General features: G+C 38.9%; 1 protein-coding gene across 8 annotated transcripts in view; it reads right to left on the minus strand.

Moving 5' to 3' along the window:
- The window catches only part of DNM1L (dynamin 1 like), a 65,005-nt gene extending 39,144 nt beyond the window's left edge, over positions 1–25,861 (minus strand). For 4 of the 8 annotated variants that reach the window (XM_021092064.1, XM_021092063.1, XM_021092058.1 and 1 more), the window contains exon 1: positions 25,610–25,845. In XM_021092064.1, coding sequence (XP_020947723.1) covers positions 25,610–25,711 — 102 coding nt within the window. In that variant the 5' untranslated portion in view covers positions 25,712–25,845. Of the gene's footprint in view, positions 1–25,609 lie in introns of all 8 variants that reach the window. The other 4 variants (XM_021092061.1, XM_021092057.1, XM_021092056.1 and 1 more) reach the window with 2 other exon arrangements.

Raw genomic sequence — 26,764 nt, forward strand, 5'->3', positions numbered from 1 at the left:
AATTGGAGCTGTAGCCACCGACCTACGCCAGAGCCATAGCAATGCGGGATCCAAGCCGCTCTGCGACCTACACCACAGCTCACGGCGACGCCGGATCTTTAACCCACTGAGCGAGGCCAGGGATCGAACCCGCAACCTCATGGTTCCTAGTCAGATTTGTTAACCACTGAGCCATGATGGGAACTCCTAAACTACTTATTCTTAAGAAACTGTTCACTTTTCTTATTTCTAGTATGTTGGCTTTATGTTCTTTTTTCTGACCAGATTTCCCAATTGACTATTATACTGATTTTATTGGTCAAATCCATACTTTATTTATTTCATTTTGTAATTATTAATTTTTAATACTATCAATTTCTTGCTGAATTTTTTTTCCTCGAGAAGAGGGTTTATTTACCTACTCTTCTTTTTTAAAACTCCTGGAGTTAAATGTTTAACTTATTTCTCTATCTTGCCCAACCAACACTTGGCCCATCTACTCTATATATACAGATACCTCTCTCAATCTGAGTCATCTCTGTCTTCATTCTTCTATACACTAAAAATCTTGTTTCTCAAGGAGACAGATCATGGCAGAATTGGAAGAAAACACTCATTTGCTTTTTTTTTTTTTTTTTAGGGCTGCACCTGCTGCATGTGGAAGTTCCCATGCTGGGGGTCAAGTCAGAGCTACAGCTGCCAACCTACACCACAGCCACAGCAATACTGGATCCAAGCCACATCTGTGCACCATGCTACAGCTTGCAGGAACACCAGCTCCTTAACCCACCGAGCAAGGCCAGGGATCAAACTGCATCCTCTTGGATACTAGTCAGATGCATTTCCACTGAGCCACAAGGGGAACTCAATTCTTACCTGTTCCTATTATGTCAATTTCTATCAATTATTTTTTACATCTCCTTCTTAACCCTTTTTAAAGAATAACTTTCTCGGAGTTCCCGTCATGGCGCAGTGGTTAACGAATCCGACTAGGAACCATGAGGTTGCGGGTTCGATCCCTGGCCTTGCTCAGTGAGTTGAGGATCTGGCGTTGCTGTGAGCTGTGGTGTAGGTCGCAAATGCAGCTCGGATCCCACGTTGCTGTGGCCCTGGTGTAGGCCGGTGGCTACAGCTCTGATTAGACCCTTAGCTTGGGAACCTCCACATGCCCCGGGAGCGGCCCTAGAAATGGCGAAAAGACCAAAAAAAAAAAAAAAAAAAAAAAAAGTCTTTCTCTTTTTTAGGGTTTTTTTGTTTCGTTTTGTTTTGTTTTTTTAAGGGCCGCACCTGCAGCGTATGAAAGCTCCCAGGCTAGGGGTGGAATCAGAGCTACAGCTGACTGCCAGCAATGCAGGATCTGAGCCGTGTCTGCCACCTACACCACAGGTCACAGAAACACCAAATCCTTAACCCACTGAGTGAGCCCAGGGATCGAACCCGCATCCTCATGGATACCAGTCAGGTTCATAACCCACTGAGCCACAACAGGAAGTCCCACATCTTCCTCTTTTAAAGTTATTGTCTGTTATGTTTATAATGCTCTGGTATGTTCCTTCTGTCATTTCTAAAATAAATTTTCTTTCAACTCTAATGCATCACGAAGTTCTACCACCTAGCTTTTTCAAAATTTTTACCTTATACAAACTTGGGTTTTTTTTTTTTTTTAATGCCTTATTCTGATTAAATGATTTTGTCTTGTCTTTTGTCTTAATACCTAATGGTTTTCATCTGTTTTGTGAACGTCTTTCTGGTATGCTTTCGTTGTCTATAGGAATGCTATTATAAGTCCCATTTTTTGAAAAATACTTTGTATGAGATTTGACAACAATCATTTCATACTGCTGATATTTAAATGAAATTCATTTTCAAGTTTTAGAAGGAAGCTTGGCCTAGAAGAGCTATCCTAATTTCCCACCCTAAAACTCCCTCTTATTGTTTTTGTGTAGTGTTTGAAAATAAAGTTCATTTTCTGAAATATCTTGGTTCTGTTCCTCTCTGCCACTTTAATCTGGACATTCTCTTTCCTTTGTATTCTTCAACGGATGTTCAACCGTATTGTCAGTTCCTTCTCATGTGAGGACTGGTCCTGGAAGGGAGGCTCTGGTTGGTTTTAAAGGTTTCATGAAGGTACTCCAGTCCCTTAAGACTTTACAAGACTTTTTTCACTCATCCATTATCAGTGTGCACAAAACCCCTCCCAGTTTCAGCTGAGATTCTTAAACTCACCCTCCAGGCTTTCCAGTGACTGCCTTTTGGCTACTTTTTAATTCTCACATTTATTTGACATTCCATTGCTTCCTTCTTCCTATATAGATAATACACGTCTTGGAGCTGTTAGTGGTCTGTTCCCCAACCTACTGGTATTTGAGCGTTTGTGGAAAAACATGGTCAACTAATTTTCTTGCAAATGTTGTTCATGGATTTTGGTTCTCCTATCCTACTTGTTCTGAGTTTTTTGGTTTGTTTGTTTGTTTGTTTTTCTTTCTTTTTTTTTTTTTTTTCTACGGCCGCTTCCGCAGCATATGGAGGTTCCCAGGCTAGGGGTCAAATCGGAGCTATAGCCACTGGCCTACACCAGAGCCATAGCAATGCGGGATCCGAGCCGCATCTGCGACCTACACCACAGCTCAAGGCAACACCAGATCCTTAACCCACAAAGCGAGGCCAGGGATGGGATCGAACACGCAATCTTGTGGTTCCTAGTTGGATTCGTTAACCACTGCGCCACGACAGGAACTCCTTGTTCTGTTTTTATGAGAAAGTCATGCGGGGACTAGGAAACTATTCTATCACTGTTGTCATCTTCTGAGAATTCCCATACAGATATTTAATCCACTTTGAAATACTGAAAATAATGCTTAGTTTTATATACACTTTTTATATTATTCATTCATTAAATGTTTTATAGCATTAAAAAGGAATAAAACACTGACGCATGCTATAACATAGATGAACTTCAAACACATTATGCTCAGTGAAAGAAGCCAGTCACAAAAGACTACATATTATTTGATCCTGTTTACATGAAATGTCCAGAACAGGCAAGAAAGAAGGTCAAGCGGCTGCCTAACACTGGACATAGACGAGAGTGGGGAGTGACTGCTAATAGATAAAAGCTTTCTTCAGGGGATGATAAAATATTTCACAATTAGATTACAGTGATGGTTTGCACAACTCTATGGACATGCTAAAAACCATTTAACTACACATTTCACAAATTCCAGAAGAATTATAAATAAATGTGAAAAAATGACTAATGTGATTTCTAATGTATTACAGAATAAGAAAGTATTATAAGAACACTTTCATGACTTTGAGATAGGGAAAGATTAATACATAAAAAGTAAAAACTAGAGAAGAAAAGACTGATAATTCAACTACAGTAAAATTACAATTTATTTCTCATATAAAGTAAGTGAGGGAAAACATTTGTGATCCACAAAACTGACAAGGAATTAACAACCTAAATGTATAAGTAACTCCTGCAAATCAGTACAAAAAAGATGAGCAATCTAACAGAAAAGCATATGCAGAGATATGAACAGAAACTCACAAAAACAGAACCATAAAGGGCCAAGAAATAAGTTGCTCAAATCTATTAATTAGGAAGATGTAATAAAACCCACAATGAAAGACCATAAATTAAAAACGTGACAACACTCAGGATAGATAAACTTCAATCTGTTGGGTGGAATATAAAGGGTTACAAACATTCTGAGGAGCAAGTAGGAATATCAAGTAAAAATGAAAATAAATATACTAGTCTAGTAATTCCACTTGATACTTCAGAGAAATTTTCAAATGAGTTCAATGAAGTATTTACAGGAATGTCCCCAGCACTGTCTACTAAAACTGCTATAGCAGATAAGGAGAAACATTCAAATGTTCCTCATTAAGAGGATAAAATTTGGTATGTTCGTAAAACAGACTACAGCAATATGTGAGGAAACTATGAATATTTTTTATGTATGTCTGAGTAAATCTCACATGCATAATTGTTTTAAAAGCAAAACACTGTAGAGGAATATAGACTATTTGAGACCACTTACTTCAGATGATTGTAAAATATATAAAACAATATATACTGTTTAGGTTTTCTACATATATATGTAAAATGAAGTGCACAGGGCATGATAGACAACAAATTTAGTTAACTGGTTATGTCTATCTGGAAAGAGGGAAAATTCATCTGAGTAGTAAATACTTTATTATTTTTAAACTGGGAAAGTAGAAACAATGGTGTCCATACTAGTCTTTGTACCTTTCTGACATTTTTAATATTTCAAAATAATTTTTCCAAGCCTCAAATGTGGAACAGGATCTCACATCAATAAGGTAATTAAAGAAGTTTTATCTCCACCTCCCTCCCATATAAGAAGACACTTTGGTACAGCCATACACATCTTGGCTATTGATATAGGAATATAAACTATAGGTATAGGTATATAAACTAGTACCTGTGTCCATCCTGGCCTCTGTACAAGGGATTTATACTAGGTTAAGTGTCCAATTCTGCTAGAAAGTTCAAAGTATTCTATTCAAGCTAAAACAGAGCTCTGGAAGCAATTTAGGTAATACTTCAATTTTATTTTACAATATTTTGGATAGGAAATGAAAGAACAATTTTTTTAAAAAATTTTTTCTGTTTTCTCTTGTTCAGTTATTCATGTTTCACTGCATTTAAAGAATGGCTACAGTATGTATGGATACAGCATTTTAATAATCTCAACTGTCCTAGGAACTCTAAAATTTTATTGTTTCTTTCATTTTCAATAAAGTATAGTTGATTGATTTACAATGTGCCAATTTCTGCTGTATGGCATCGTGACTCATACATTTATATACATTCTTTCTTTATATAATTTTCTATCATGATCTATCCCAGAAGATTGGATATAGTTCTCTGTGCAATACAGTAGGATATCTACTCATTGCTTATTCATTCTAAATGCAATAGTTTGCACCTACTAACCCCAAACTCCCAACCCATCCCACTCCCCCCTCCCTCTGCCTTGGCAACCACAAGACTGTTTCTATGTCTGTGAGTTTGTTTCTGTTTTGCAGATAGGTTAATTTGTGTCAATTTTAGATTCCACATATAAGTGCTAACATATAGTATTTGTTTCTCTCTTCCTGACTTACTTTAGTATGATAATCTCTAGTTGCAGCCATGTTGCTGAGAATGTCATTGTTCTTTTTTTATGTCTGAGTAGTATTCCTCTGTATATAGGCACCACATGTTCTTCATTCATTCATTTATTGACAGATATATAAAGGTTGTTTCCATGTCTTGGCTATTATGAATAGTGCTGCTATCAACATAGGGCTTTCTGAATTATAGCTTAGCCCAAATATATGCCAAGGAGTGGGACTGCTAGATCATATGGTAATTCTATTTTTAGATTTCTGAGAAACCTCCATACTGTTTTCCACAGTTGTTGTACCAATTTATATCCTCACCAACAGTGTAGGAGGGTTCCCTTTTCTCCATACTCTCTTCAACACTTGTTATTTACAAACTTAATAATGACCATCCTGACTGGTGTGAGGTGATACCCTGTTGTAGTTTTGATCCACATTTCTCTAATAATTAATGATGTTGAGCATCTTTTCATGTGCCTACTGGCCATCCGTATCTCTTCTTTGGAGAAATGTCTATTTAGGTCTTCTGCCTTCTATATTTTAAACATTTCTCCACATCATCTAGCATTTAGTGTTGCAGATCAGAAGTCTGATGCCAATCTGATTCTCTTTCTCTTTTAGGAAATCTGTTTTTTCTTCCTTCCTTTTATTTTGACACTTGGAGAATTCTAGAGGTTTTTGTTTGGATTTCAAAATCCAACCAGGGTATGTCAATACTTTCAGTATTTGTGACAATCAATTAAATCTGAAGAAGTGGGCAACTTCAGCTCTGGGGAGCTTATTGTTTGATTATTCTTTGTCCATCCACTGCAAGTGTTCTTCTCAATCAATTATGATAAGGATTTTGGCTTTCTCAGCTCTCATCATCAAGTCTCTTAACTCTAATAATAAATTTCATACATATGGTTTAGATTTGTCTTTTAACAGAATTCCTCAAGTTGTTTTTCTATTTCAAAATTAGGTTTTCAACAATTTCAATGTGACTGTTGTTCCCTATAACCTCCACCTAGCATGGCATTTTCTTTCTTCTTAAATGAAATGTCACAAAGAATACTTTTTAACTTTCTCTCTTGAAATCTTACTAACCTCATTTTGTTAGTTTGATTATCTACCTTAGTTTCCCTCTTTATGGCTACTCATTTTCAGTTAGTTGAATATTTTTATGTATATACATATAGGGTTTTTTTAAGATACGTTTTTACAAACTGAACTGCACCCCTCTCAAATCCTTTTTTTTTTTTTTTTTTTTTTTGCCTTTTTGCCATTTCTTGGGCCGCTCCTGCGGCGTATGGAGTTTCCCAGGCTAGGGGTCCCGCCGGCCTACGCCAGAGCCACAGCAACGCGGGATCGGAGCTGCATCTGCGACCTACACCACAGCTCACAGCAACGCAGGATCGTTAACCCACTGAGCAAGGACAGGGATCTAACCCGCAACCTCATGGTTCCTAGTCGGATTCGTTAACCACTGTGCCATGAAGGGAACTCCCCTTCTCAAATTCTTATTTGAAGCTCTAACGCTTCTTAGAAAGTATACCTCAATATGTGTCCAAATTTGGAGACAGAATCTTCAAATAGCTGATTAAGTTAAAACAAGGCCATTCAATTGGGCTCTAATTCAATCTGACTGGTGTCCTTATAAAAGAGAAAATTTGGCCAGAGAAACATTAGGGCTGTGACACACAGAGGAAGGTGCACATGAGGACACAGAGAGAAGGCAGCCATCTGCAGTTCAAGGAGAGAAACTTAAGAAAAAAACAGACCTGTCTATATCTTGATACTGGACTGCTAGCCTCCAGAACTGTGAGAAAATTAATTTCTGTTGTTTATGTGCCACCTAGTCTGTGTGGTTTTTGTTATGGCAGCCCTAGAAAACTTACAAGCAGAGGTTACAAACTTACTTGCCCACATAAGTAAAGCAGGTAATCTGAATAGGTAAAATCAACCCAGACTTCAGTCAAAATGATATCAGATCATGTTCTTCTGACATTCTGTTTGCATGTTAAAAATATAGGAAAATTTCTAATATCTCAAAAAAAACAAAAATATTTCTCAAGAATATTTAAAAGATAAGTATATTTCCCAGGTAGTCTTTAACTTCCTCTTTTGATAGAAATATGGACATAGGAAACATTTCATTGCCCTCTTCACACTATAAGAAAGAACAAGACATTATTACGATAAATGGCAACCAAGGAAAGCAACTGAGAGCAATGGGAGCTATGGATAACTAAATACAGTCTGACCCTTCTAAAGCAGGCATTTTTCAAATTCACTGGAAATGTGAGTCCAATAGTGTCAGATTTCCTGACTTTTTAAAGGAAAAACCAGAACCCTGGGCCTCTCCATTAAATCTACCAACTTTTAAACATTGACAACTCATCTTTTTTTTTTTAAACATATTATATGTATCAGTTCCAGCTCAAGACAGCAACATAAGGAGGATCCTGATCTTACTTCCTGCCATGGAATTTAATGCTACAAATGGAACAATTCCCTCTGAGAGAAACTAAAAAATTGGCTGAGTAACTTCTACATATCAAGCAAATGACAAAAACCCACACCAAAAAGGTTTGGAGAGGCTGAGACACAATCTCACCATAAACCTCACCTTGGGTGTAGTGACCCTCAATCATGAGGGAACTCCCAACACACAGTCTCTCTGAGGAGCAAAGGATTTGAGCCCCAGATCTAGCACACCAGCTTTTAAGATCTGCACCTGAAAGATAGGCACCCAAAACATCTAGCTTGAAAGCCAACAGGACTTGGATCCATAGAATAAGGCATAGTGAACTAAGAAAGAGTTCTTCAAGAGCTCCTACAGACTCTCTGTGGCTAACCTTCCAGGACACAGTGAAAAGGGAGCAGACAGAAACACCCATATCCCAGTCTTCCCCTGAAAAAGATATATTTGCATATATTTGAAAAGTTGCTCCTGGAGCATCCAGCTTTCAATCAGGCTAAATCTAGGTGCTAAGATCCTCCTTTACGGAATACTGATAAGTCTTGGTACACCCTCAACTAATGGGAGCCACTAGGAACAAAGCAAGTTGTTTGGACAATCACAAAAGTTTTGTCTCTCAAATCTTTTTTTTTTTTTTTTTTTTTTTTTTTTTTTTTTGTCTTTTTGCTATTTCTTTGGGCCGCTCCCGCAGCATATGGAGGTTCCCAGGCTAGGGGTCTAATCAGAGCTGTAGCCACTGGCCTACGCCAGAGCCACAGCAACGTGAGATCCGAGCCGCGTCTGCAACCTACACCACAGCTTACAGCAACGCCGGATCGTTAACCCACTGAGCAAGGGCAGGGACCGAACCTGCAACGTCATGGTTCCTAGTCGGATTCGTTAACCACTGCACCACGACAAGAACTCCTTGTCTCTCAAATCTTAGTTGAACAATAAGATTCATCTTCTACACAAGGCCATTCATGTAAGACTTGGCGAGATGGTGTTTATTCTAATGCATAGAAACCAACACAGAGAGTCAATGAAAATAAAGAAACAGAGGAATATGTTCCAAGCAAAAGAACAAGATAAATTTTCCGGAAAAAAACTTTAATGAAATGGAGATAAGTGATATAGCTGATAAAATTCAAATAGTCATAAAAAGTGCTAAAGGAGCTTAAGAGAACAGAAGAACAAAGACAGAATTTCAACAGAAGGATAGAAACTACAATAAAGTACCAAACAGAGGTTCAACAGCAGACTACATGTTCCTATAGGAACATGAAGGAGCAGTGAACTGGAACAAGGAAATGGAACTCATCTAATCAGCAGCAAAAAGACAATTTAAGGGACCTATAAGACCACTTCAAATGGACCAATGTTCACATTATAGGGGTCTCAGAAGAAGAAAAAGAGGGGAAATGGGCAGAACACTTCCTTAAGCTGGGAAAGATAACATTCAAATCCAAGAAGCTCAGAGAGATCCAAATAAGATGCACCCAAAGAGACTTATACCATTTATAATTAAAATGTCAAAATTTAAACCCAAGGAGAGAATTTTTAAAACAGCAAGAAAAAAAACAACTTGTTATATATAAGGAAAACCCCTCAATAAAACCATCAGATTTTTTAATGTTAACATCACAGGACAGAAGGGAGTGGCATGACATATTCAAAGTGCTTCAAGAAAAATACTTGCCAACCAAGAAATTCTACCCAGCAAAGTTGTCCTTTAGTATGGAAGGAGAGAAAAAGAGTTTTCCAGTCAAGCAAAAGCTGCAGGAGGTCATCACCACCAGACTGGTCTTACAAGAAATGTTAAGGGGACTCCTTTAAGCTGAAACAAAAGAGAACAAACCAGTAACAAGGAAACACGAAGTATAAATTTCACTGGTAAAGATAAATAGGTAGTAAAATTCAGAATAATCTAATGTAAGGATGGTCAGTTGATCACTTATAAAGCCAGTGTGAAGATTAAAAGACAAAAGAAGTAAAAATAATTAAACAGCAAAATTAAACAGCAATAATTTGTTAACAGATACACAAGATTAAAAAGATTTAAGTTGCAACATCAAAAACATAAAATGTGCAAGGGAAAACAGTAAAAACGTAGAGCTTTAGAGTGCATTGGAGGAGTTCTGTTGTGGCACAGCAGAAGTGAATCTGACTAGTATCCATGAGGATACAGGTTTGATCCTTGGCCTTACTCAGTAGGTCAGGGGTCCAGTGTTGCCATGAGCTGTGGTGTAGGCAACAGACATGGCTTGCATCCTGCATTGCTGTGGCTGTGGCATAGGCAAGAAGCTGTAGCTCCAGTTCAACCCCTAGCCTGAGAAATTCCATATGCCGCAGGTGAGGCCCTTTAAAAAAAAAAAAAAAAAAAAAAAAAAAGAATCCTTTGAAACTGAGGTTATCAACTTAAGACTGTTATAAATAAAAGCTGTTTTAAGTAAGCCTCATGGTAACCACTAATCAAACCAGTAGAAATGCAAAAGATTCCTACTGTATACCACAGGGAACTATATCCAATCTCTTGTGATAGAACATGATGGAAAATAGTATGAGAAAAAGAATGTATACATAGTATGACTGGGTCAATTTACTGTACAGGAGAAATTGACCCATCATTGTAAATCAACTACACTTTAGTTTTTAAAAAAAATTTTAAAGAAGTGCAAAAGATAAAGGAATCTAAACATACCACTACAGAAAATCACAGAAGAAAGAAACACATAAACTACAAAATACCAGAACACAACAAAATTCCAATAAAGGAGTTCCTGTTGTGGCACAGCAGAAACAGATCCGACTAGTAACCATGAGGTTGAGAGTTTGATCTCTGGCCTCGCTCAGTGGGTTAAGGATCCAGCATTGCCATGATCTGTGGTATAGGTCACAGATGCGGCTTGGTTCCCATGTGGCTGTGGCTATGGTGTAGGCTGGCAGCTGTAGCTCTGACTGGACCCCTAGCCTGGGAACCTCCATATGCCACGGGTGCAGCCCTAAAAAAAAAAGCAAAAACAAACTAACAAACAAAATTCCAAGTACAAACCTATCAAAAATTATTTTAAATGTAAATGGGCTAAATTCTCCAAACAAAAGACAAAGAGTGCCAAAATGGATAGGAAAAAGAAAAAGAAGAAAGGAAAAAAGACCCATCTATACACAGCCTAAAAGAGATTCACTTCACACATGAAAGGTTACACACACACTTAAAGGATAGAAAAAGATAGTCCCATGCAAATGGAAACCAAAGAAAGCTGGAGTGGCCATACTTACTTCAGACTTTAAGACAAAGACTATATTAACTTAAAAAAAAGGTCTATATTAAAAGACAAAAAAGAGATTATATAATGATAAAAGGGTCAACTCAAAAAAGAATATAAAACACAGCATGGGAGCACAAAATATATAAAGCAAATATTAACAAGCCTGAAAGGAAAAATACACAGCAATGCAATAAGAGTCAGGGACTTTATGGGAGTCCCCTAGTGGTTTAGTGATTAAGACTCAGTGCTTTCACTGCTGTGGTCTAGGTTCAATCCCTGGTCTGGGAACTGAGATCCCACATTAGGCCACTGCACACTGCAGCCAAAAAAATTAATTAAAAAAAAAATTTTTTTTTTAAAGAGGAGTTCCCTGGTAGCCCAGCAGGTAAGGATCCAGTGTTGTCACTGCTGTGGCATGGGTTCAATCTCTGGCCCAGGAACTTCCACATGCTATGGGTGCAGCCAAAAAAAAAAAGACTCAGGGACTTTAACATACAACTTTCATAGATCATACAGACAGAAAGTCAATAAACACTGGCCTTAAATGACATGTGAAACCAGATGGACTATATATAAACAGAACATTCTACCAAAAGCAACAGAATACACATTCTTCTCAAGCACACATGGAACATTCTTCAGGATAGATCACAATTTAGGCCATAAGACAAGTCAATAAATTTAAGAAGACCAAATTCATATCAAGTATCTTTTCCAAGCATAATGGTGAGAAACTAGAAATCAATTTTAAGAAGAAAATTGGAAAATCCACAAATTATGGAGATTAAACAATATGCTATGGAACAACCAATATAGGAAAGAAATCAAAAGAGAAATCAAAAAATATCCTGAGGAGTTCTCTTGTGGCTCAGCAGGTCACGGATCCAGCACTGTCACTGCTGTGGCTCTAGTTACAGCTGTGGCACTCATTTGACCCTTGACTTGGGAACTTCTATATGCCACAAGTGCAGCCAAAAAAAAAAAAAGTCTTATAAAAAAAATCTTGAGACATAGAAACACAGAAATACCACATAACAGAATTTATAGAACGCAGCAAAAGCAGTTTTTAGAGAGAAGTTCACAAAAGCAAATGGCTATATTTAGAAATAAGAAAGATCTCAAACAACTTAATTTTACATGTCAAGGAACTATTAAAAAACAAACTAAGCCCAAAGTTAATAGTCAGTAAAGGAAGCATATACCAAAGATCAGAGTAGATAATAATGAAATAAAGACTAAAGAAAATAATAGAAAAGATCAATCAAACTAAGAACTGATTCTTTGAAATGATAAAATGGGCATACATTAAACAAAATGAGACATGAGAGGTCACAACACAGAAATACAAAAGATCATAAAGAGACTACTATGAAAATTATACATAAAAAACTATGCAACCTAGAAGACATAGGCAAATTCCTATCATTCAACCTACCAAGATAGATTCATGAAGAAAAAGAAAATCTGGAGTTCCCATCATGGCTCAGCAGAAACAAATCTGACTAGTACTCATGAGGACACAGGTTCGAGCCCTGGCCTTGCTCAGTGGGTTAAGGATCCAGCGTTGCCATGAGCTGTGGTGTAGGTGGCAGACGCAGCTTGGATCTGGCATCGCTGTGGCTGTGGCGTAGGCCAGCAGCTATAGCTCCAATTTGACCCCTAGCCTGGGAACCTCCATATGACACAGGTGCAGCCCTAAAAAGACAAATTAAAAAAATAAGAAAATCTAAACATAGCACTTACCACTAAGAAGACTGAATCAGTAATCAAAACCTCCCACAAGCAAAAGTCCAGGACCAGAGAGCTTGACTGCTGAATTCTATCAAACACTCAAAGAAGAATTAACAGTACTCCTTCCCAAACTCTTTCAGAAAAGAAGAGGAGGGAGCAATTCCAAACTCCTTTTATAAGGCCAGACACTGATTATCCTAATATCGAAATCAGACGAGGATGCCACAAGAAAAGAAAATTATAAGCAAATATCCCCTCATCAACATAGATGCAAATATCAACAAAATATTAGCAAATTAAATTCAACAATACATGAAAAGGATCATACACCACGATCAAGTGGGATTTACTCCAGGGATTCAAGCACGGCTCAACATCTGCAAATCAATGTGATACACCACATTAACAAAATGAAGAATAAAAACATGATCATCTCAATAGGTGCAAGAAATGCATTCAACAAAATACAACATCCATTCAGAGTTCCCTTTGTGGCTCAGCAGTTAACGAAGCAGACTAGTATCCATGATGATGCAGGCTTGATCCCTGGCTTCACTCAGTGGGTTAAGAATCTGGCATTGCCACGTGCTGTAGTATAAGCCACAGTCACAGCTCAGATCCCGCATTGTTGTGGCTGTGGCATAGGCCAGCAGCTACAGCTCCAATTTGATCCCTAGCCTGGGAACTTCCATATGCCACAGGTACAGCCCTAAAAAGCAAAAAAGGAAGGAATAAATTTAAGAAAGTACACTGAAAACTACAGAACACTGATGAAAGAAATTGAAGATACAAATAAATGGAAAGTAATTCTATGCTCATGGATTGAAAAAAATCAAGATTGTTAAGCAATCTACACATTCAATTCAATCCCTATCAAAATTCCACTGGCTCTTTCCAAAGAAATAGAACAAATAACCCTAAAATTTGTATGGAACCATAAAAAAAAAAAAAAAAAAAAAAAAAAAAAAACTAACTAAAAGTCAATGCAATCATGAAAAAGAACAAAGCTAGAAACACCATGCTTCCTGATTTTGAACTATATTAAAAAGCTGTAATAATTGAAACAGTATGGTGTGGATATAAACTAGCAATAGAGATCAATAGAACAGAATAAGAGAGCTCAGATACAAACCTACACATATAGGGGCAATTAATTTACAACAAAGGGGCCAAGGATATAAAATGGGGAAAGGACAGTCTATTCAATAAATGGTGTTAGCAAACTGGGCAGTCACATGCGAAAGCATGAAAACTGGACCACTATCTTACACTATACAAAAAAATTAATTAAAAATGGGTTAAAGACCTGAATATAAGACCAGAAGCTGTAAAACTCCTAGAAGAAAAAACGTAGGCTCTAAGCTCCTTGACGTTGGTCTGGGTGATGATTTTTTGGATTTGACACTAAATTAAAGCCAAATAAAGCAGAAATAAACAAGCAGGAATATATCAAACTTAAAAGTTTCTGCACTGCAAAGGAAACCATCAACAAAATGATAAAGAACCTATGGAATGGGAAAATATGTTTTCAAATCCCTTATCCAATAAGGGGTTAACAACCAAAATATACAAAGAACTCGGACAACTCCATAGTAAAAAAACAAAAAATCCAACACATACACGACCTGCATAAGAAATGAGTTTAGGATCCAAGTACACATTTTCCCAAAGACATTCAAATGACGAATGGATACATGAGAAGGTGCTCAACATCACTAATTAACTGGGAAATGCAAACCAAAACCACTATAAGATATCACCTCACACCTATTAGAACAGCTGTTACCGAAAAGACAAAAAAATAAGTGTTGTTGAGGATGTGGAGAAAAGGGAACTCTCAAACACTGATGGTAGGAATGTAAACTGGTACAGACACTATAAAAAACAGTATGAAGGTTATCAAGAAATTAAAAATAGAGCCACCATACAACCTAGCATTTCCACTTCTGGGTATTTATCTAAAGGAAACAAAAACACGAAATTGAAAAGACGTATGCATCCACATGTTCACTGTAGCATTATTTCCAATAGCCAAGAAATGAAAATAACCTAAGTGTCCATCAATGTATGAATAAAGTAAATGTGGTATGCATGTATACACATACACACACAACCACATACACACACAAACACGCAACATACACACAGGAATATTCTTCAGCCATAAAAAAAGAAGGAAATGCTGCTATTTCCAACAACATGGATAGAACCTGTTACGTAGAATAAGTCAGAGAAAAGCAAATATCATATAATCTCATTTATAGGTGGACTCTTAATTAAAACAAAACAAATGAAAAACAAAGTCATAAATACAGAGAACAGACAGATGGTTGCTAGAGATGGGGGTTGGGTAAAATGGGTAAAGGTGGTCAAAAGGTACAAACTTCCAGGTTTAAAATAAATAAGTCCTTGGGGTATAATGTACAGAATGGTGACTACAGAAAATAAGATTGAATATTTTAAAGTTACTTCGAGGGTTCTGATCATAAGAAAAAACACTGCAACTATGTGTGGTAATGAATGTTAACTAGACTTATTGGGGTGATTGTTTCCCAAAGTATACACATATCAAATCATTATGTTATACGCCTGAAATTAATACAAAGTTCTATGTCGATTAAATCACAATTTAAAAAAAAATGTTATCCTGCTGTATAGCACTGGAAACTATATCTAGTCACTTAAGATGGAGCATGATAATGTAAGAAAAAACAATGTATACATGTATGTGTGACTGGGTCACCTTGCTGTACAGAAGAAAATTGACAGAACACTGTAAACCAGCTATAATGGAAAATATAAAAATCATTACAAAATTTTTAAAAAATGTTATGCATCAACACATATACCAAACAAACATATCTGTGGAATCCCAACTTTTACCTCAGGATTATAAACATCTTTGGTTTCTCTGACAACTGGTTATATCAATGCTTCTTTCCCCCTGGTGACTTAAACACTTTTTGTCTGTACTCTTTCCAGGAAGGTGAGTGGCTACAAGAGTTCCAATGTGGCAAAATCAGAGCTGGCACGCTCTGAATACTGGGCTTTATTGGCACTGCAAGGTCTTCTGCTTTTCTTATTTCCACATACTCCCAAAATTGATTCAATATCCTGTACATTTAAGGGCTAAAGATTTGTGTGCATGGTTTCAGTGCCATCTTTTGGTTTCTTCCCAATTACACTGTATTGAGATTTAAAGTGTTTTAAATTTATATTTTGAGATGGAGCGTTAATGTTTTGCCCTATTTTTAGTTCTTTCTGATAACCAGCATCCATTGGGAGTTACAGAATTGTACAGTCATTCATGCCACATTAACCAAGGCTGATTCAGTCTCTAACTTTTAAATTTTTACTTTTCAGTGTATAAAGCAGATCTCTCAATTTTTTTTTTGATGTTAATTTAACAGATAGAGATGTATATTTCCTTTCTTTTTTTTTTTTTTTACATGAACAAGAGAAAAGGTTTATTTCTAAGCACACAAGAGCCAATCAAAAAAGTAACTAACATGCTTTATGGTGAAAGTTAAAGGCTTATAAACCTAACTTAATATTGGAAACAGGGAGGGGAGAACTGGCTTCTAAGGGAAGAACAGATGGGTTTCTTTTGGAAAAACAATAGGATCTAAGAAAGTTTGTGATAATGTTTGTACACAGGGAACTGATCTTTGCATCTTCTTCAGGGTCACAGAACACCCCATAGAAGGGCTTTAAAGTAGTTACTCCTGATCTGGGACTAGAAGGTCCCAGAAGAAATCCATAGCCACAGTTTCCCAGAAGCTTCTGCTTTTATTCTGATACACGGAGCTCAAAATAGGCTTTTGCTCTACATCTGTTGAATCTTTCAAGTATCGTCAGTTTAAAAGGTCTTTTTGCCAACCCGGGGATTCTCCCTGGCTCTCCATATCTCCAATATTGTTCTTTTAAAAATATCGAACACGGAGTTCCCGTCGTGGCTCAGTGGTTAACATATCCGACTAGGAACCATGACGTTGTGGATTCGATCCCTGGCCTCGCTCAGTGGGTTAAGGATCCGGTGTTGCCTTGAGCTGTGGTGTAGGTTGCAGTCGCGGCTCGGATCCCATGCTGCTGTGGCTCTGGCGTAGGCTGGCAGCTACAGCTCCAATTACACCCCTAGCCTGGGAACCTCCATATGCCGCAGGAGCAGCCCTAGAAAAGGCAAAAAGACAAAAAAAATTGAACACTTCATGAATTTGCATGTCATCCTTACAAAGAGGCTATGCTAATCTTCTTTGTATCATTCTAATTTTAGTTTATGTGCTGCCGAAGCAAGCAACATCTCCTAATTTTTTAACTCTTTATTTTGAAGTGGTTTTAGACTTAGACAGTTCCCTTAATATTTGTCTCATTTATTTTAAATAAAATATTTCTCAGAGTATCCTTAGAAATATTAACTTTATGGTCTTTTAAGTAAATTAACATTAACATTAACTGCATTGCTCAAACTCTCCATCTACGAGCATAATATAAATCTAAAGTTTAAACCACTTCTATTATCCAGGATACAAACTTGAAAAATGCTGGAGAATGGTCCTTAGGAAGAAATTTTTTTCTTAGGTTATAAAATACAGGGCCCAATGCTGTCTGGAACATAAAAGAAAAGAATGACATCCACATTTCTGAAAACCAAAAATAATATCCCTAAAAATCCCACTTTTTCCATAAGAGTAGAAAAACAGAGAAAGTGACATGAATCTACATATTAAAGAACTCACAGAACTCCACCACAGGATAGGGTAAACACAAAAAGATCCACATGGAGATAAATTATAATCAAACTGCTGAAAGACAAAGACAAATACTGAAAGCAGCAAGAAGCAGATAATCCATATACAAGAGACCCTCAGTAAGATTAATACTACAATAGATTTCTCATCAGAAATTTCGGAAACCAGAGGGACTAGCATACTTATTTAAAGATCTGAAAGAAAAAACCTATCAACCAAGAATTTTAGATCTGATTCAATATTAAAGTGGCAATAGGAGTTCCCATTATGGCTCAGTGGTTAACGAACCCAACTAGCAACCATGAGGACGTGGGTTTGATCCTTGGCCTCGCTCAGTGAGTTAAGGATCCAGCATTGCTGTGGCTGTGGTGTAGGCTGGCAGCTACAGCTCCAATTCAACCCCTAGCCAGGGAACCTCTATATGCCACGGGTGTGACCCTGAAAAGACAAAAAGAACAAAAAATAAAATAAAATAAAGTGGCAATACTCCCTAAAGTAATATACAGATTCAACACAATCCTGATCAAAATTCCAACCTAGTTTGCAGAAATGAAAATATCAATTCTAAAACTGCTATGGAATGAATGGCAAGGGACTCCTAATTGCAAAAACAATCTTGAAAACAACAAAGTTGGGAGACTCATACTTTCTGGTTTCAAAATACACTACAAAGCTACAATAATCAAGAAAGTGTGTGATAGGAGTTCCATGGTAGCTGAGCAGGTTAAGGATCTAATATTGCTCTGGCTCAGGTCACTGTCATGATATGGGTTCGATCCAAGGCCCAGGGACTTTCATATGCCACAGGCACAGATGAAAAAAATTTTTAACTTTTGTGCATCAAAGAACACTATCATGAAAGTGAAAAGACAACCTACAGAATGGGAGAAAATATGTGCAAATCATACACTGATAATGGTCTAGTATCCAAAATACATAAAGAACACTAACAACTCAACAATAAAAAGATAAACAACCCAACAAACCCTAAAAAGACATTCACATCAAGAGTTCCCATAGTGGCTCAGCGGTTAACGAATCTGACTAGGAACCATGAAGTTGCGGGTTTGATCTCTGGCCTTGTTCAGTGGGTTAAGGATCCAGCGTTGCCATGAGCTGTGGTGTAGGTTGCAGATGTGGCTCGGATCCCACGTTGCTGTGGCTCCAATTGGACCCCTAGCCTGCGAACTTCCATATGCCACGGGAGTGGCCCTAGAAAAGAAAAAAAAAAAAAAAAAAGATATTCACATCAGTAGTGATTAAGGAAATACAAATCAAAACCACAATGAGATTTCATATCACACTCTCATCAAGATAGCTATAATAAAAAACACAGTAACAAGTGTTGACAAGGATATAAGTAAATTGGAACCCTAGTACATTGCTTGTGGGAATACGAAATAGTACAGCCACTGTGGAAGTTTGGTAGTTCATCAAAAAGTTAAACATAATATTACCATATGACCCAGCATTTCAGTCACTATACCCAAAAGAACTAAAGACAAGTATTCAAATACTTATACACAAATATTCACAGCAGCACTACTTATAACCACCAAGAGATAGAAACAACCCAAATATCCACCACAGATGAATGATAAAAATGGTATACACACACAATGGAACAGCAGTCAACAATTAAAAGGAAGTACCGATACATGCTACAATATGAATGAACCATGTTACACTAAGAAGCCAAAGATAAATGGCCACGTATTGTATGATTCTGTTTCTATAAAACAGAACAGGTAAAGCTATAAAGAAAGAAAGAACACTGGTAGCCCAGGGACTAGGGGAAGGAGAATTACAAAGTGACAGCTTAATGCAGAGTTTTCTCTTGGGGTGATGAAAGTGTTTCAGTCCTAGGCAGAGGTGATGGCTACACAACATTATGTATGTACTAAATACCACTGAACTAGCAGAGCCTCATCGCCTGCCTGCTTGCATCTCTCACAAGCATCCTATCTTAATAAATCTATTTCTTGCCTATCAAAAGAAAAAAAAATCACTGCACTGTACACTTTAAAATGGCTAATTTTATGCTACATAATTTTCATCTCAATACTTTAAAAAAATTTTTGTTTAAGGAAGCAGCACATGATCTACACAGAAACCAGAAAAGAAGAAAAGAAAACATACGTTTACTAAAGAACACTCACAGGAACACTGAAAGAATGAAAACTAAGATCAGTATGTGGCACCAAATTACTCAACTTAATGAAGCCATAATGTCTACAAACACAAGACAAATACAGGCATATCAGAAAGGAGAAACCAAGATTTCAGAAGGAGCTAGTGAACTGTAGAAAACAGTGCTGCAAAAGGCAGGAAGAAGCAATGAGTGTGTGCTTTTTTAAAAAATATTCTAGAATGATCTAGCACTTTTATAAAAAGACAATCACAAGAGTTGGTAAGGGTGTACAGAAATTGAAATCCTCATACACTGACAGATGTCTGTAAAGCAGTACAGCCACTATGGAAAACAGTGTGGTAGTTCCTTTAAAAGTTAAACAAGAATTACCAAATGAAGCAACAATTCTACACCTACGTACAGTGGACCCCTTAACAGTATGGGTGGTTAGAGGCACTGACCCCTGCGTAGTCAAAAATCTGCATATAACTATACAGTTGGCCCTCTGTAGCCACAGTTCCACAGGCACAAATTCAACCAACCCCAAATAGTGTAGTGCTGTAGAACAACTGAAAAAAATCCACGTGTAAGTGGACCTGGGCAGTTCAAGTCTATGTTGTTCAAGTGTCAACCACACACACCCAAGAGAATTGAAAACATTATGTTCACATAAAAACTTGTAAACAAATGTTCATGGCTGCTTTATTCAATATAGCCAAAAAGTGGAAATAACCCAAATGTCCATCAACTAATGAATGGATAAACAAACTGGTATATCTATACAATGGAATATTATTCAGTCATAAAAAGTAATAAAGTACTAATATTTGGTATAACATGGATGAACCTACAAAACATCATGCTGAGGAAGTTCCCATTGTGGCTCAGCGGTAACGAGCCCAACTAGTATCCATGAGGATACAGGCTCAATCCCTGGCCTTGCTCAGTAGGTTGAGGATCCAGTATTGTTGGAGCTGTGGCATAGATCAGAGACAGGGCTTGGATCCTGCATTGTTGTGGCTGTAGCATAGGCCAGCAGCTGTAGCTTCGATTCAACCCCTATCCTAGGAACTCCCATATGCTATAGGTTAGGCCCTAAAAAAAGAGAAGAAAAAAATATATATATTATGCTGAGGAAAAGAAGTCAGACACAAAAGGCCACCTATTGTTTGATTGCATTTATATGAAATGCCTAAAATAGGCAAATTCATAGAGACATAAAGTAGATTAGTGGTTGGCAGGGGCAGGAGAGACAGCAAAATAAGGAGTGACCCCTAATAGATATAGAGTTTCTTTTCGAGGTAATGAAAATATTCTGGAATTAGATAGTGGTGATGGTTGCATAACCTTGTGAGTATGCTAAAAACCACTGAATTGTACACTTTATAGTGTTGGGTTTAATGTTATATGAATTATACATACATACACACACACACACACACACACACACACACACACACACACACACACATATAGTGTGTGTGCGTGTGTGTCTTTTTAGGGCTGCACCCATGGCACATGGCTGTTCTCAGGCTAGGGATCTAATCAGAGCCATAGCCGCTGGCCCATGCCACAGCCACAGCAACACCAGATCTGAGCTGCGTCTGCGACCTACACCAAAGCTCATGGCAACGCTGGATCCTTAACCTACTGAGCAAGGCCAGGGATCAAACCCCCATCCTCATGGATACTAGTCAGGTTTGTTAACCACTGAGCCATAATGGGAACTCCATATTTTAATTTTTTAATATTAAATTTATAAAGTTGGTTTGCAGATTGGTCTTTGTTTTATTTTGTTTTTGTCTTTTTGTCCTTTTAGGGCCGCACCCACGGCATATGGAGGTTCCCAGGCTAGGGGTCTAATTAGAGTTATAGCTGCCGGCTTACACCACAGCCACAACAATGCAGCATCCAAGCCCTGTCTGTGACCTACACCACAGCTCACAGCAACACTAGATGCTTAACCCACTGAGCAAGGCCAGGGATTAAAGCTGCAACCTCATGGTTCCTAGTCAGGTTTGTTTCTGTTGCACCAAGATGGGAACTCCCAGATTGGTCATTTAAAAACCAAGATTCCTCTTTCTTCTGCATTTGCCTGAATGTCCAAAGATGGAGTGCTGAAATCACCAAAATAAAAGACAAAATGAAAAAAGCACAATACTAGCAGCACTATGCCATACTCTCAGGTTAATGTCATCTGTACTGGGATTCCTATACTAGGTGGTAGTTTGGATTATATACCTGGAGGGCTCCCCCTTCCAATTCTCAACTTAAGAAATAGTGATTAAATTTCCCAAGTTGAGTCACAAACGTCACTGAAATCTTATCTCCTTCTCCACCTGCAAAGTACACCAGGTCTAAATGTGTCAACCTTCTCTCTCCCCATTTTCTGTTCTTTGTACACAGAGGATCTCATCTAGAGGATAAAGGAAAGCAATTTATTTAGATAAATCATGAATATCTCTCTCCTCAACTACTCCTACTCTCTAAGCCCACAAAAAGTATTATTTGGGCAATTTAAGAAATTAGAGTTAAAACATTTACTAGTCAGCAAAGATTGCTTGGAAGCTGACACTTTGCAGCAAGAATGCCACCAAAATCAACATACTACTAAACAGCAGTATGCCCTTAGACTAGGCTTCCTAGCTTTTTCCAGTTTCATGCACTGTAAAATCAATGACTCACACTTTTCAATTTAGGATCTATAAACCATCTGCATCAGAATCACCTAAGGTGCCTGGCCTATCCCAGACTTACAAAATTAAAATCTTAGGGGATGGGGTCCAAGAAGCTTATTTTCAAAGTAATTCTTGGAGTTCCCGTCGTGGCGCAGTGGTTAACGAATCCGACGAGGAACCATGAGGTTGAGGGTTCGGTCCCTGCCCTTGCTCAGTGGGTTAACGATCCAGCGTTGCCATGACCTGTGGTGTAGGTTGCAGACGTGGCTCGGATCACGCATTGCTGTGGCTCTGGTGTAGGCCGGCGGCTACAGCTCCAATTCGACCCCTAGCCTGGGAACCTCCATATGCCGCGGGAGCGGCCCAAAGAAATAGCAAAAAAAAAAAAAAAAAAGTCAAAGTAATTCTTACAACACACTCAAGTTTGAGAATCACTTTTATTTAAAAGTTCCAAAAAATGGGACCTGTGGCCATTTAAAACTGAGGTAATGTGTAAGATGGAGATTATATCTATACTAGGAAGACATGATCACTGCCAGTGATTGAGAAGTTTACCAGTCAGAACTAAGTACAAAACATTTTCTATGTCTGGAACTCACTCATGGTACACTAATCCATTAAATATGAATGTGAGGTGCTATACATATGTTATACAACATTAAATGGCCTAGATGACAAAGTAGTGGTGAATCTGTATTTAGATAAAGTAGAAGAGGTTTTTTCCAACATACTAAGGAAAATATGGGAAAAAAGACATTGCTTCTATGCTCACTTATCTCTTCTGCACCTGAGTAATAAAGGACTGAATGTCAGCTAATAAGGACTTGAATGGAAATAACCCTAACTAAATCAAGCTTAAAAACTGAGTATTTCCCTTCCGAGTAATTCCAAACATCACCACATAAATGCCGCCTATAACTATCATTACTAACTAGTATGATTTTTGCTAGCACAAGTTAGTAGCTTTCACAATGGTCAGATCTTTTCTTTTCTTTCATCTTTTTTAGGGATGCACCTGCAGCATATGGAAGTTCCCAGGCTAGGAATCGAATTGGAGTTGTAGCTGCTGGCCACAGCCACAGCCACAGCCACACGGGATCCAAGCCATATCTGCGACCTACACCACAGCTCACTGGCAGCACTGGATCCTCACCCACTGAGTGAGGCCAGGGATCAAACCCACATCCTCAAGGATACTAGTCAGATTCATTTCCACTGAGCCACAATGGGAACTCCAGATCTTTTCTTTTATATCCTGCCCTCCTCTCCTAATTTTGCAAACAAGTTCACTCACTGAAATAAACTCCATTTTCTCCAAGAAAAATCCTTCTTGGGAGTTCCCATTGTGGCGCAGCAGAAATGAATCTGACTAGGTAACATGAGGTTGTGGGTTTGATCCTTGACCTCACTCAGTGGGTTAAGGATCCAGTGTTGCCATGAGCTGTGGTGTAGGTTGCAGACACAGCTCAGATGCTGTGCCTTCGGTGTAGGCCGGCAGTTGTAGCTCCGATTTGACCCCTAGCCTGGCAACCTCCATATGTCGTGGGTGCAGCCCTAAAAAGCAAAACAAACAAACAAACAAACAAAAAAACTTGCTGGCTCAGATCTGAGCACTGGCCCAGGAACTCCATAAGCCACAGAGCAGCCAAAAAAAAAGAAAAATCCTTGATTTTAAACTATGTTGACACACTACAGCTGAGTCTTAATGCTTCATGCTTAAAAAGCATTGAGAATATCTTACAAGTGTATGGAAAAGTTTCTGGTCTACAGCTAGGAAACACTTCCAAATTACTACCAAAGATTTAATTTATTTCATCTCCTCTAATTCTATTTACAAAACAGATCAGTTTTGATGATAAAAGCCCAAATGTTTTAAAAATACTACCTAGGAGTTCCCATTGTGGCTCAGCAGGTTAAGAACCTGACTAGTGTCCATGAGGATGCGGGTTTGATCCCTGGCCTTGCTCAGTGGGTTGAAGATCTAGCACTGCAAAGAGCTATGTTGTAGGCCGCAAACGCAGCTCAGATCTTGCATTGCTGTGGCATAGGCCAGCAACTGCAGCTCCAGTTCGACCCCTAGCCCAGGAACTTCCATATGCCATAGGAGAAGCCCAAAATAAATAAATAAAATAAAATAAGGAAAGTAAAGCAAAGTAAAATAAAATAAAATAAATACTATCTAGCAACGCATTCAAAGTATTTATGGAGCACCTACTACATACTCCAGACTGTTCCAGGCTAGGGATAGGAACAAAGTAATGAACAAAATATACTTAAAACATTTCTCATAATTAGGCTGATGATTCATTCTCTGGTCACTATAAACATTAACATCTTTATAATTTATAATAATTTATAAAGACTACAATGTGTAGGCAGGATTCAGCAGAATGTCAACGAAGTAAATTTGTTCCTGAAATAATTTCTACTATTTAACTACCTAAAAACCCCCCACACACAGCCACCTTACAAAGGATGGCTATGGTTTCCAAGGTTTCCAGTGTCTGGACATACCCCATTATATTTTGAACATTAAATTTCCTCTCAAAATATGTATACTGTATATTTTTAAATTGTAGCAAGATGTAGCGATGCACCTCCTAGAAAGAGAGGAAACTGTCCCCTTCCCAATAGAAAAATCATTAAAAAATGAAAGCACTTAATACAGTAAGCTCTTAAAATGCGTTTCCCCAATAAAAACGGCCTATAGTTGATTTCTCTTCAACCAAGAAAAGCAGGAGGCAGAGAAAATGAAACATACACTTCTCTGGCATTCTAGAAATAGCATTTATTTCCTCAACATTTCTGCATGTAAAAATGTGCTATCTATAAGAAAAACAACATCAAAAGACCAGAGAACCTTGATGCTCAATTTAGATGGAAGACAAAAACCACACAGCCTACGCAGAAAAACGGGATAACCCTTCCTAATACCCACAAACTCCAAGTACAAGTTGGTTTGGGTCTTTCTGTTTGTTTGTTTTTAACTGCTTCTGGAAACCTGAATTACACTGCAAGAAAACACTCAGGTGCCACACAAACGGCCTTCTCGGTCCGGGCCCCGCGGTTCCAAAACTGACTCCACAGCCCCTGAGGGAGGGAAATACCCCAACGCCCTGAAACCAAACCACAAGGGACTGCCAGGTCCCGCGTGCACAATGTGGCCTCGCGTGCCCCGCGCGTCCCCCAGGTGCCCTTGGAAGCAGCGGCCCGCGGGCGAAGCCGCGCCCGGTCCCCGCTGACTCCAGTTCCGCCTGCAGGTCCGTCCCTCCCCCATCCCGCCCCCGAGACCCGCGGGACCCGCCGCGCCGGCTCCGCCCCTCGCCTCCCGGCCAGGCCCTGGACTCCAAGCCCTGGGGCACTGCAGCCCCGGGTGCCCAGGCGCGGCGGCACAGGCCGCGAAGGCCAGCCTGGGAGCCAGCGCTGCCGCAGCCCCGTCCAGGCCCGTACCCCAGGTTCTGGCCTGGGCAGAGGCCGCCTTCGTCCCTCACCTGCGTTCCCACCACTACGATCTGAGGCAACTGGATGATGTCAGCGCCCACAGTGTTGAAGACGTCCTGCAGCTTGTTGATAACAGGAATTAGTGCCTCCATGACTCGGAAAACACGGGACCCCCGCCCGGCCGGCCGCGGCAATGAATGGGGCCGGGGCCCAGAGTCCTCCTTCCTCCTCTCCTCCGCCCTCTCCTCCGGAGCCGGCACCCATTGGACCCCGCCCGCCAGCTACCTGCCCCCTCCCGACAGACAATGCGCCAAGGGGGCGGTGCAGAGAAACAAAGGCTGCCGGGAGTTGTAGTTCTATCACGGAGGACTGCTGGAGCCTACAACTTCCAGAACGCTGCGCGAAGCTGGAGGGACTTGAGCTGGGAGAGAAGGGCCCTTGGGGCCAGGATGCTTGGCTGACTTCTGTCAAAAGATTAGGGAGCTAGGCTCAGAGAGTCGGCAGGAAGAGATATATTTATGCCTGTCCTCGGAGCAAAATGGGTGTGAAAATTCCGGGCACGAATACGTACTAAGTATAGCTGAGTCTCTTGTTTATCCAGCACGTCTTTTCCTAATAAGGATGCTTTTTCGTGTGTGTGTGTGTGTGTGTGTGTGTGTGTGTGTGTGTGTGTGTGTGTGTGTGTGTGTGTGTTGGGGGGAGGGAGGATTTGAAAGGCTTAAAGAATAGCTCTTAGCCTCAGATACCCCAGACCAGGTTGGAACACAAGGATTCTCCAGGATATTTGTTGAAATGTATTCAGAAAGAATCTGAAAGTGTCAGAGTTTTAGAGGGGAAGGGCTGAGCTCTCATTCTCTATATTCTGTATAAATCTTTATTCACTGTGGCCTGATTCTTAGCAAAGTGGAGATCTGATACCTGCCTTACTGGCTGTTTGCTAAGTGTCTTCTGTTCTATTCCTAAATGTTTTTCTTGTAAAACAGGTATCTCTCATTTATTGTAAACCTTTGAAGTTTCCTCTCTCAAAAAAAAAAAAAAAAAGGTGACATCGGAGCAAAGACCCAAGGTAGGTGAGGAGAAAGACTACTTGCCCACTTCATTTTTCTACATAGCATGTATCCCCATCTAACATGCTACATATGCTACATACTGACCTTGTTTACTATCTCTCTCCTCTAGATTATTAGCTCCTAAAGACCAAGGAC

This window comes from Sus scrofa, chromosome 5 (assembly GCF_000003025.6).
Source record: "Sus scrofa isolate TJ Tabasco breed Duroc chromosome 5, Sscrofa11.1, whole genome shotgun sequence".
NCBI classification, from domain to species: Eukaryota; Metazoa; Chordata; class Mammalia; order Artiodactyla; family Suidae; genus Sus; species Sus scrofa.